Source organism: Amblyomma americanum, chromosome 9, assembly GCF_052857255.1.
Source record: "Amblyomma americanum isolate KBUSLIRL-KWMA chromosome 9, ASM5285725v1, whole genome shotgun sequence".
NCBI classification, from domain to species: Eukaryota; Metazoa; Arthropoda; class Arachnida; order Ixodida; family Ixodidae; genus Amblyomma; species Amblyomma americanum.
In genome coordinates, this window is record NC_135505.1 from 37,170,945 (window position 1) to 37,184,250 (window position 13,306).

Genomic DNA, 13,306 nt, shown 5'->3' on the forward strand with positions numbered 1-13,306 from the left:
ACGTCGAATTTACTGCTTTCTCATAGCGGAAGCCACAAGGTTGCGCCGAAAATAACGGCATAGATAATACGAGGAACGAGAGACAGGTTGAGTACATGGACTGCTCCCGTGATGGAGCGTGACCGCATTACAGGATTAGTCGGCACCGATTACCCCTAACCGACTGGTGTAATGAAGATAACACTACAGTTGTAAATAGCGAGAAAAAAAATAGCAGAGAGTTTAGCATGGCTAAGCTGGACTGTTTTACAGTAGACCTAATTATGGTGGCCATCTAAAGAGCTTACGTGCTGTGAATGAGAAAGCACCCTTTGAATCATAAGTCGTTAAGCGTAAACGCCTTTGACCTAAAACATTTTATCTTAAAGGCCTTTACCCGGAAGGCATTTACCATGAAGGCTTTCATCCTAAAGGCCATTACGATAAGGTCTTTACCCTAAAGACGTTTACCTTGAAGGACTTCCACTGCTAGGTGTACGCAGATGTAATGTTGCCCACAGCCCGGTGGGTAGGTGTGTAGTCTACCACAAAGCAGACTTCAGGGACGCACGTATGCCCGAATTCTAGAAATGCGCCAACTATTGCTACTGCAATAAAATAATTAATTCTGTCCTGAACTGCCCGAAAATCCTCCGTATGGTGTTTTGAAGCAAAGCGCGAGAACATTGGCGCACAAAACCACGCTGATGGCTACTAATGCGCACCATCGCACCACTCAGCGCATAAAGGTTCATATTGAATTTCGCCAGTATTCAAGTCTTGCTTTAAGCAACCTTTCCTGATGTATAAGGCGAATAAAAAGAGCAGGGGCAATATATGTGTCGCTTGCTTAGAATTCCCAAAAATTGGCTGTTCATGAATCAACGTATTCAAATAGAGAAATAAGACAATTTGAAAAACATTTTTCTTGCCAATTACCACTATACTTCGTAATAATTTTCTTGAAAAAGTAAGTTCTCTCTAATATGTCGATGACATGGTAAACGCATTGTTTTATTTTCCATTGCAGGAGAAGTTTGCACAGCTCCCCGAGCTGCTACTGGATGCGTAGCTGGTTCTGAAGTGAATGTCTTCTACTATGAGCCCCATTCGAAAAATTGCCTTCCTGATTTATCCTGCGGCTACACCGGCAATAATTTTCCAACCGCAGCCGAATGCATCAAGACTTGCGGTGGCCGTAAGCAAATTCTCTTATGTTCCATAAAAACCAGTCCCTAACGTGCGTATTGCTCATGAACAATTACAGTGTGTTATTGAGCGCTAATTCTTGCTGAACACAAGCACGAGTGCGGAGAGTATGTTGAATGCAGTCGGTTTAATTTAACACAGATGGCTACTGAGAAGGCCCGTATTTTATACAGAGCTATTGAAAAGTGAACTGCTTGCCAGCGCAGTGTTCACTCTGTCACTTTCACTAGCACTTGGGGTTCAGAGATGGTGCTTCATATAGAAATGGGAATTATAAGTTACACGTTTCCTGGAGACTTGGCATATAGAATGGTCTGATGTTTAGGCTAATCCCCATAGGTGGAGTAGATTTTGAATTAGGGAGTTATATCATCGATATTCACCCAAGCGCAGCCATACGGCTACAATGGAAAGCCCATGAAGCTGTAATAACTGGCAGAGTACTTGCTATCACGGATTAGGGGCTAGGACATATACTTTCATCAGACCCACTAAATGGTCACTAAGGTGGCAGTCTGGGCATGTTGGTGATTCGAAATGAAAATGTACAGCGTAAAGAAAGACGAGGACACGAAGAAGGCACATGGAAAACACGAGCGCTGCTTGCAAGCTTATTTTGAACCTCGGACCAGTATATATAGCTTAAAAAACCGGGCCAACTTCACGCATACGCTGTAGGCGACTCAAACATATGTTGACGCAGGTATAACAGCTCCTTACCAATAAGAGCAATGGAAGGCTTAGACAAGCAGCACCAAGCTAACCGGTCTATCATTTCAGCTTCAATGATTTCTCGAGTTAGTTGGCAACGGCTTTTGTCGATAACAGACCAATATTGGTAAGTCGGCTGGCACACGAACACTCCATCTGAATTGATACCATTCTCATCTTCACCGTTTCCCTTAAATTTCCTGCAATGTGCGTCCAGAAACCCTCCTCGGCGTTTAGACACATTTTAGCAATGTTCTCGGAGGCGGTCGTTGAAACACGTGTTCCATGAGCTCGTATTTTCCACGTGTTTTCTTCGTGTCCTCGTCTTTCTTTGTGCTGTACATTTTCACCCCTAAATGTAGCGCCGTTCCCAAGCAGCTCTTGTCCTCTGCGCGCAGATCGCACAGATATGACGTCCAGAGCGAAGTGAGTCTTACCTTTCAAAGCTTTCTGACTCAATGCAGGCGCGGGAAGAGTGAAATTTAAGAATACTGGACTAAATGTATGCACGCTCGCCAAAACGAACTTCGTTAAGAAGTTAAATTGCAGCCTGTGCGCTGCCGGAATTCTGCGGGCGCCCCTCTCCTCCTGTGAAGTAATCCTGCTCTACGACCTGAAAGATTAATACGAGTGTTTTCGCGCAGTTTGCTTGTTTGCTTGCGTATCACAAATAGGATCACATCGCGACACCAAGGGAGTCCATTTGCTTTGCACGCATTATTTACCTCGATTCCTTACTTAAGATGATGAAAGCCACGAAGAGTTTTCTAGAATAAAATTGATAGGCAGCCCAGTACTTGCCTAGGTTTGTTGGGGGCTGTGTAGTTTTAGAGCACGAAGTGAGGAGGTCAGCTTCCAGCGGCGGTGGCCGGAGGTCGATAAGAGTGTTGTCGGCATTGTCAATGAATTTTAAGAACGCTAGCCTAAATGAGCTCGTAGATTTTTGGCACGGCAAATATTTTAGTCAGAATGATTGCACCTTTCATCTTAATCCCTTCCTTATGAGCACGCTTCAAGTGTCCACCATTACTGCGAAATCTATTGCACCATTATTTACAAAAGAAAATGTAGAAAGCAAACATTTCCACCATCTCTTAGCGCAGTCTTTTAAGAAGCGTTTACTGCTTCTCGCACTTTACTACGAGTAGCTAAGGCGCTCACTGCCGAACATAGTGTACACCAGTAATGTAACTTAATCCAATATGCTACATGCAGCTTTTATTGTTTACGAATACAGCACTACGGCTGAGCACGAGACTACGCGCGAATTTAGGACCACTTAGGTGGTGACAACCGGCGCTATGAAGGCTAAGAATGTGTTGGTTTGGTAAAATATTTTTCAGTCCGCAGGAACCGGCTGCCATTGGCTGAGTGTGGCGAAAAATGTTCTTGACGTTCGGTGGGACATTTTCCGGCTTTCAGAGTGCAAATTGTCTTAGCGTTCGTGCTCAGTTCCAATACCTTTTCCAGCTTTTTTTTAACACGAAGTCAAAAAAGTTGTGGTAAAAGACTTCTTACGGGGCACTACATCGCAAACAATTAGTAGAACATTCAGCGATCAGTCGGAATTTGCTAAAGCACGCACGAGCGTCGAAGCTTTCTCTGGCTTTCGGCGAGTTTGTCATTGAGCGCTAGCAAAGCGTCGTGTTAGTCATTGAAACGACACCATGAGGACTTGGTGTCTTCTTCACGGAACAGATGTCATGGGATGCCCAGGTGGATCATATTATACACAATTTGTCAAGAGTCGTTGGCTTGACTAATATAAACAAACGTATCTCCCCTACCAAGGTTAAAACTTTGTTATACCATGCATTGTTCTACTCGCACATAAGATATTGTCACTTGATATGGGGAAAGAAGACCCTAAGTAACATGCATAAAACATATCGATGCAGAAAAAAAATGCTAAGCAATATTTCTAACGTTCCTTATGACCATCCCTCTCTTCCGCTCTTTCAGAAACATAACAAAATGACAATATGTGGCATGTACGCTTACCACTTAGCTTTAGCCTATAAAAATGAAATTAAAACAAGGTAGATTTTTTGAACCAACTGGCTTTCTTACAGAGAAAAGTTGTGCATTATCCCGCTCGTAGCCCACACATATGGAATAAACTGTTCTGTGGCACAAATTATGGCATACAGATGATACGGTATCATCTTCCAAACTTGGTGTATTCACTGAATAAAAATGACCTTCAATTTCAGCAAGCATCGAAAGCTGACGTCAGATATATTTCCGCGGCTGAACCTGTTTCTTTAGGTGATCTTGATATGCTCTGGAAGGAAATGGTTTTGTTCGTTATCTTTGCTGTGACAGTGATTCTTCGTTCTTTTTTCTTTATGTAAAACCTGCATTTTGCCACCTACAAAGTGGAATTTGTATTTCTTTGTAAGTTCGGCTTGTGCTCAAAGCTTTGAAGTTTCACTCTGCTGCACTAGTTTGCTGCTAGTGGGAACAAAAGCGGTCTTTTTTTAATTTTCCCTGATAAATTGTGACCTGACTTATTTTTTGACGAGCCAAATTCCTGCACATGTTTCATGCAAATATTGTCAATTTTGTTTCTGTGAAACTTGTACTGACAATTCAGAATTGTAATGGGTCGTCTAGTGCACTTTTATTTTGTGTTCACGCTACACTGTTGGGCTGATGCCTTTTTTATAATTTTTAAAAATATTTCTGGGGGGGGAGGGAGGTGGCAGCCTCATTTAACCGATAGCCTGGCTTTTTCTGCCTGGCTCCCCCATCAAATTTATGACAAATAAAGGCATTATTATTATTATTATTATTATTATTATTATTATTATTATTATTATTATTATTATTATTATTATTATTATTATTATTATTATTATTATTATTATTATTATTATTATTATTATTATTATTATTATTATTATTATTATTATTAATTTTCTGGAGCCGAAGGTCTGTGTTACAATTACCCACGGGTGAAAATTTGCGATCCTGGCAAACTATGGGGATGTGATTATGGCGGACCATGATCTTGTGGTTATGACTAATTTCACGGCCTCGGCGGCGGCCATGAGTGGACGGCGTAAAGGGTTCGATGAGGTAACTGATCGCGGATGTTTTCTTGAGAATGCGGTAGGGGCATTGGTACATGCTGAGAAGTTTTGAGGATAGGCAGGGACTGGTGGATGGTACCAATACCGATATCAAAGCGTCGAGAAGGTAAGCTGGAAGAAGTTCAGATTGATCAGTACTCCTTTCTGCCGCTGCTGGAAGTGAGCAATCAAAGAACGAGCAAGCAGGCAGGATTTATCGATATAAGTTGCGACTTAGGAAATAATTGTAAATAACTCATAAGCATGAGGTCAGGATGGCACAACTGAGTCCCTTATTACTTCAAGAAGGCTCACGGCAATGCAAAACAGATGGAGAGAGAATGCGTTGGTGGCATGAGTAAGAGAGCTGCAAGAATAGGTGACAAATGGTAGGACGTCGTGTAGGTTGCAGTGATTGGAAGCAACATAGATGGCCCACATATCGCCGAGAGTGCGGTTAAGCGCTAAACTATGTCTTCTGTCTGAGGATGGTACGCTGAGGAGGGGCGGTGAACAGTGCTGCATTCCGGAAGGAGAGCTTCTACAACATCGGAGAGGAATGCACGACCGCTATCACTCTACAAATTTTTTGAAGCGCTGGCGATGAATGATTTAATGGCAGATGAAAGAAGCAATGTAGTCGGCTGTATCGGATGGTACAGCCAACGTCTTGACGTAGCGCGTAATATGATCGATGAAACGATGATATAGCGACTGCCGGTAGATGTGCTTGGGAGAGGGCCATATATGTCAATGCCAACCCGCTGGAATGGCTGGTCTTGTCCGGGACAGCGGCGGGCTCAAAAGGTGGGTTTCGTGGCCGCTAAATGTTCCGAAGCCGAAGGTGTGTTTTACATACTGAGACTGGGGAGCACTACAATCTAGACAAGGGAACCACACCACATAAGAACACCACGACACACAAGCGTAAACATTCAGCTGAGTTTATTTTCGACATGGCACATATTTATACGCACCTAATCATGCGACACACAAACATAAAAGCGTTAGAGTTAGCCAAGATATCAAAGCAATCACCTACCCCATGCGAGATATAAGCTATCCTCGCAAGTCATGAATTTCACACATGACCAGCTAAAAACAATTTTTCTTTTTTTGTTAAAACCACAGAAGGAGCGCTAACAAACACAGCACCTTCCTTTTCTGAAGCCATGCAAAATGCTTCCCACAATTATCTTGTGGTCTTGTCCTTTGATTTAAGAAGAACCGTCATTCTATCCAGTAGAGGTTCGCACTTGTGCTCAGCGCAGTGTCCTGCGAGGTTGCCAGGGGTACTGACCAGAGAGTTGTAGTAATTGTGCTCCCGCAACGATTCATTTAAGCACCTTCCTGTCTGGCTGACATAGGCCGTGCTGCAAGACAGCGGTATTTTATACAGCACTCCTTCAACACATGCCGCAATGTCTTGTGCCTCACGCCATAACACCATGCGTCGTGCTCTTCTTCGTGGCCGGAATTGATTTTCGCACACATGCATTTGAGTTTTGAGTTTTGAATACCGCTGTCTTGCAGCAAGGCCTATGTCGTCCAGACAGGAAGGTGCTTAATTCAGAGGCTGCGGGAGCACAATTACAACTCTCTGGTCAGTGCCCCTGGCAACCTCGCAGCAGAATGCGCTGAGCACAAGTGCGAACCTCTACTGAATAGAACGACGGTCCTTCTTAAGTCAAAGGACAAGACCACAAGAGAATCATGGGAAGCATTTTGCATGACGTCAGAAAAGGAAGATGCTGGGTTCGTTAGCGACCCGTCTGTGGTTTTTACACAAAAAAGAAAAATTGTTTTAACCGGTCATGTGTGAAATTCATGAATTGAGAGGATAGCTTATATCTCGCATTATGTAGGCCTTTGCTTTGATATCTTGGCTGGCTCTAACGCTTTTGTTTGTGTGTCCCATGATTATATGCGTATAAATATGTGCCATGTCGAAAAAAAACTCCGTAGAAAGTTTGCGCTCGTGAATCGTGGTGTTCTTATGTGGAGTTGTCCCCTTTCTTGATTGTAGCGCTCCCCAGTCTCAGTATGTACAACCAACTAGCCCCCTATAAATCTTTACAGGTGTTTTACAAGTCTGTCTTTTTTTGAGGATCTGTATTTGGTACCCTGATTACCACGGCGCTTTTTCAGAAATTGGGCAACCGGACTACTGCAGACATCCCCCAAATCAAGGATACACCTGCGACAGAGAAATGGGATCATATCGTTACTTCTACGACGTTAGTGCAAGGCAATGCTTATGGTTTCCTTACTTTGGATGCGGTGGCGGACTGAACAATTTCTTGACCTACGAACAGTGCCGTAAGCACTGTATGCAAGGTGAGTTAAAGCGTTCAGCGTTCGACGGCAAATTATATAAAATTGTTTTCGCTGCAGCTTCATATTGCAACAAATTTTCTCTCGCTCCACAGCCGTTTTTTTCGAACATGTGCCCACTCGTGGGAGAGAAAAGTCTCCTGAGAATGAAGGGGAAAATTCTGTACAATTTCTTTAAGGTTCAATATGTGATAATCTCGGTTTTTAAAAAAGATAGAATGAAAATTTTATTTTTGTAAGTTTTGGCTCTTTAATGGGAAATGTTCAGTACAAGAAATACAAAATTTTTGAAGAAGATAATAAAGTTTACCTTTCGTTGCTAAGATGGGTGCTTAAGTACTGCGCATGCTATGTTATCAGATATAGATGTACATAAAGGTAACTTGGAAACTACATAAATGACCATAGATCTGTCTGCTTTTTTTTCGCTTTATAATGTGCTAACTTCCAGTTCTAATCTTTCGAGAGCTCTGGAACAAGTTGACAATGACAAAACTTTCGTGATAATCACTACATCGCATTACAGTTTTAAAACTCGTTTCAGAATCTTTATATGACACGCATCATTATTTGATCACTACTTTGCCCTGTATTTCGTACTCCGAGTTATTGGACTATATTTACATTGCCGAGTGTCAGGAGCACAATTTGAGGCGCACATGTCTGACAATCGGTGAGCACGGAACCGTCACAGCCACTTCGCTAAATGAACTTGAGTATCCACTCAGAAATGACGAAACAATTCTGTTATTACAACGACTCCTTGCTGTGAGAGAACTAGTACCCAGCACACCTCCTTATTGCGGCGATCTTACCGCAACGCTGCGGGCCACGGACGCTGTCAGCAGTACAAAAGTGGCGAATTCTACGCGAGGTTTGGCTGTACTGCGTTGCCAAACCACCTTCCCTGAGAGCCTCGTGTGGAGACGGGCGACAAGGTGGCCGTTTTACCTAGAGCAATGCCACATGACTCGTTACAATCCGCGGCGCACGTGCACTGACTGATGAGTCTAGAACAGCGAGCCACTCAACAGCAGCTTGTGTATTATGTGTTTATTCCGACATTATCTAAGCAGATGCAAAATTACTTCGAAAACCTTGCTTTCTCGACGTCACTAGGAATCGCTAGTTAACCACAATGGCAGAATCAAAATACACCTTTGTTCGCAAAGTTCCGAGACTGCGTGCTATAAAAAAAATGCGTTTAACATTCAAAACATTTCTGCAGAACCCCTTCGAAATAGTCTCCCTTGCAGTCTATACACAGCCTCCAACGCTTCTTGAGGTCTAGAAAACAGTCGGAAAACGCTTCTTTTGGCAAGGCTGCCAACTCCTTTGTCGTGGCGTCTTGAATGGCTTCCACGCTCCCCACCCTGGGACCTTTAAGGGCTCTCTTCACACGAGGAAAGAAGAAACAATCGCATGGGGAGAGGTCAGGCGAGTATGGCGGATGGGGAAGTGCAGTAATGCTGTGCTTGACGAGAAATTTTTTCACGCTCAGAGCAATGTGCGGCCTTGCGTTATCGTGGAAAAGGCTCCATTGTTTAGACGCCCGTAAGTCAGGGCAACGGCGTCGCAGTGCATCATGTATGTGTTGCAGCACGCGGATATAAAACAACCTTTTCACCGTTTGCACTTGTGGGACGAACTCGCGGTGTATGACACCTCTGCCATCGAAAAAAGAACGTATTTGTTTTGGTCTTTTGTCACCGCACCTTTGTCGACGCCGGAGAGCTTGTCGACCGCCATTCGGCGCTCTGCCTCTTTGTTTGAGCATCGTATTGAAAACACCAGGTTTCGTCTTCAGCTCCGATGCAGTCGACGAATGGAGCATCCTTCTCTGCCTCAGAGAGCAAATCAGAGCCCACTGATGCCCGCGTGTCCTTATGGTCCTGGGATAGGGAGTGCGGCACAAGTCTAGCATTCAGCTTTCATTTCGACAAGTTCTCAAGCAAAATTTGGTGGCATGTCGTCTTACTATTGTGTCGAGAACGTCTGATAGCATGCGGACTGTAAATGTGTTGTCTTGCTGATTTTCCAGATTCGAGCCGCGTTGTTTTCATTCCTTGAGGTTGAAGGTCGCCCCTGTTTTGTGTCGTCTTCCACCGACGTTCTCCCCAAAACGAACCTCCTGTGCCTCTCGAAAACTCGCACCCGCGATGATGTGTCTGCCGTAAACGTCACGAAGGAGCTCATACATCTGTGTGGCCGTCTTTCCAAGCTTCACAGAGAATTTTATATTTACACGCTGTTCGAGGTGGACGTCGATCTCTCCACATGCACTCACAGTATAATGTGCAGACGATTAGTGGAAACTTAGTTTTCTGCATGTAGTGCCATCTAGCGGCTGCCATAGCAATTAACATATATAGCTCAGGTTATCCCGAAAAAATGGCGCTACTTATACGCCACTACGTTTGTTTTGTGGAATCATTTCTAGAGAAAAAAACAAATCAGTCTCGAAACTTCACGGAAAACGTTGTATCTCGGGTTATGAGCACCCGAAAAACAAATATACATGGAAAAGCATGAAAGCAGCTAGAGCAGAAGCGCGAAGAGATGCCGTTAAAATAAAAGATAGGACATTATGAGGGTACAAGAAGTACGAAATAGTGAAAGGCAATTAGAAAGAAAGGAATAATGGCACCGGTACTTAGTTTTGGTAATACGGTTCTGTGAGCAAGGGTAGAAGTTCGGACGAGATTAGAAATAAATCACAGAGCTGTTGGAAGATAGCATTAAGCGCCCATGACAAAACCACAAACGTGGCAGTACAGGCGGGTATCGGCTGGGCATCGTTCGAAGCACGGAAGGCTCATAGTAAAATACTTTATGAAGAGCGCCCTGAGGGAACTGGGCGGTAACAGTCGGGCAGCTAAGGTGTTTAAATAATTATGCACAAAGAGTATAGACTCAAGATAGGGGAAAATGAGTAGATTTAAAGCGGACAACTGGGCTAGTCGGTGATCTTTAGATTCAATGCACATGGTAACTAGCGCTAAAGACAAGGACAGAAGATAAAGACAGACACCACGAACGCTAGACATCAACTGGTTTTATTCCAGACAGACACACTCAATATATAGGCAAACATTTACAACCGATCACACCTTAAAGCGCATGTGCAACTGGAACTTCCCGTTAAGGAAATGCAATTTCCTGAAATTGAAATATAAATGACAGTGAAACAGAGAATTCAGTCTAAAGGAATTGTGGGTTTTCAAAACGATGCGGGTATTTCTCTGGTGATTTTTTAACGCTTTTGGAGTTTTACCTTTCTAGCACATTTGTAAGTTTTGATGGCGGGATGTACGTTCAGTGTGACGGTGTGTGCATCGGTTCTTGTGTCGCCCCCGCGCTAAGTGAATTGTGTCAGTCAGTTTGGACAGACGCTTTGAAGCGTGCCTTGACAACGACAAGATTTTAAAGATCTTCAGTTATGTCGACGACTTCTTGGTATTTGCAAAAACTACTCAGGATGATAGAAAGGATGTTCTAGTTTAACGAACCTTGGAATGTTTTGTCTTCTGTCTATGGTCTTAATTTCACTCATGAGCTTTCTAAAGATGGCAGCCTGCAGTTCCTGGATGTCCGGCTCTTTCTGAGTGACGCACGAGTTTGCTATATGTACCAGCCAAGGTCTGAAAAATAACTTTTGAATTTTAATTTCGCCCTTTCTAAATTAGTAAGAAGAGGTAGCGCCAGGACATGTCTTCGTGCTGCTCTTGACAAGTCCTGCTCACACAAGGTGAATGAGAGTGTGCACCTGCAGGCAGATCGCATGACGAAGGCAGGCTTCCCTAGGGATCTCCTGACATCTGTGGCTGAAGGCCTGTTGAAAATGATAACCTTTGCGAAACTGGCAACGATGAATGAGCTACAACTCATGAGAGGGCAAGATGCGTGGCAATGCCTTATATCCACCAGCTGACACACCGCCTAAAGAAGGTGGCGCAGAAAGGCAAGGTCCGAGTTGTGTTAACTGCATCCGATAAACTCGAAAAAAAGTGTAAAGATGTTGATGTTGCTTCAAAAAAGAAGGAACCCCATTGCCCGATAGAACATCAAATGCCGTATGTGGCTTGCAGGACCAACGTGGTGTACAAAATTTCCTTGTCATGCGGGAATTGCTACATCAGCCAAACTGGCCGTTGTATCAATGTTCGACTAATGGAGCTGAAGCTGGCGGTTGAGGGGCATTATCAGGTCCGGGACAATTCGCGGCACATTGCAAACAATGCAAGGATAAATGCGCTTCGATTTATAATCAGACTAGGGTCATTTTTGTAAGTTCAGACCGGAAGGAATGCGAAATACTGGAAGCATTCCTCATTCGCTTGGAACGAGAGTCGTGCGTAAGCATCCGAATGTTATCTTTGTAATCCAAACAAGGACATTTCCTAAACGAGAAGGTGCCGTTCCACATGCGCTTTAGTGTGTGATCCGTTGTACATGTTTGCCTCTATATTTAATGTGTCTGTCTGGAATAAAACCTGTTGAAGTTTAGCGTTCGTGGCGTCCATCTTTCTTCTGTCCTTCCCTTTAGCGCTATTTACCATGTGCATTGACTAGGAGACTAACCAGCAACTATGCAGGATACAGGGCTGGATAAATAATGAGCTTTATGGGCTTTATGCGCAGAAGCTGTCGATGGCAATAGCGCTTACCCGCCAATGTTATTCAGTATGAATTGTCGACTTACGCGGGTGGAGAGACCCTAGACGGGAATCAAGTTTTTCTATTTCACTACTGGGTGTGGATTTAAATGCCAGTTTCGCTTCAAGAAATATTTCTCGAGGAGCTCAACTGGAGGAAAGTTCAGCTATTTACGTATTTCGCGGTGTATATTACACCGATTATTCTCCCTCAATGACGCTCTCATGTTCGCACGTCCGCTCTCACAGTTCAGTTAACAGCGGGCGAAAATGCCCCCCAAGGCGACCATATAGAAGAGTCAGGCATGACCAGCCAGCCTAGCGGCGTATGTGGCTCTAGTGGAAGGAAATTTCGATTACGTTTTGGCGCAACCCTTTTCACCATTGCGATGAAACAAGGCGCTCGAAGTGTTCTAGGTAAATATTGAAAAATATTTTTTTTTCAGCGCCACTGTTAACTGCTAATATGTGGTTATCAGACAGTACATGCTCCACAACTCATTCACCTATGTTGAGATATTTTGCGCTACAAAGACAGTTCTCAGCACATTGTAATTTCAGTCTTTCGTTAGCATCTTTGGCAGAAAATTAAGCGCTGTGCTTTCTTCCAGGCTGAGAGTGATAAGTTGAATTGTTGGAGAACAGCGAAAAGCGAACGCCGGAAGGTTGCAGCAGCAGTTCTGTGCTGGTTGCGATTAAAAATAAAACAGTCTTGAAGAAATATTGTTTGCCTCAGATTTGTTTAGTTCATATGCAAATAAGAAACATTGTTGGATTCGAAAAATTACAGCATCTGCTAACCTGAACCAATACGTGTGAAGAGGTGTATGGACAGAAGTCCGTCCAACTTCTGAGCATGACAGCACCTAAGCCCTTCCTTCCATGAGCCAATGTGATGGCTCCTGATCTCAAAGACCTTCGTCCAATCGCTGTCATGACGATTGAGTTTTCATATCGGCTAAATACAACCTGTACGTGTGATTCGAATTGTAATTTTATGAAAAAGAACCCCAGGTGTTCGAAATTTTTAGAGGGCTCTCCTCATCAACAACTTACTTTCTAATCTGCATCATCTCTATTGTCAACAGGAGGGGAACCCAGCAGTAACTAAACTTTATGTACCCCAGTTGTTTGAGTAGAGATAAGACCGATATCTTTGTCGCCAAAGGTGTTTACTCCATGTTGTTTCTAGCTGTGATGCATCAGTCATTTTTACTGAGTTCGTGACTGATGCATTTTCAGTGGTTGTGGCGCTTGACGGTTTATCTAAACTAGGCAAAACCGGGATACTCCAAACATCTGAAGCAATCGAAGCACATTACTTCAATTCATTCTGTTGTCCCC

The 13,306-nt window shown here is 43.6% G+C and overlaps 1 protein-coding gene across 1 annotated transcript in view; it reads left to right on the forward strand.

Annotated features, from left to right (window-relative positions):
* The window catches only part of LOC144104381 (monobin-like), a 30,354-nt gene extending 17,671 nt beyond the window's left edge, over positions 1–12,683 (forward strand). Inside the window, exons 3-5 of the mRNA XM_077637343.1 lie at positions 1,010–1,177; positions 7,122–7,310; positions 12,574–12,683. Of these exons, the coding sequence (XP_077493469.1) occupies positions 1,010–1,177; positions 7,122–7,310; positions 12,574–12,578 (362 nt within the window). The 3' untranslated portion in view covers positions 12,579–12,683. The remainder of the gene's footprint in view (positions 1–1,009; positions 1,178–7,121; positions 7,311–12,573) is intronic.
* The last annotated feature ends 623 nt before the right edge of the window (positions 12,684–13,306 follow it).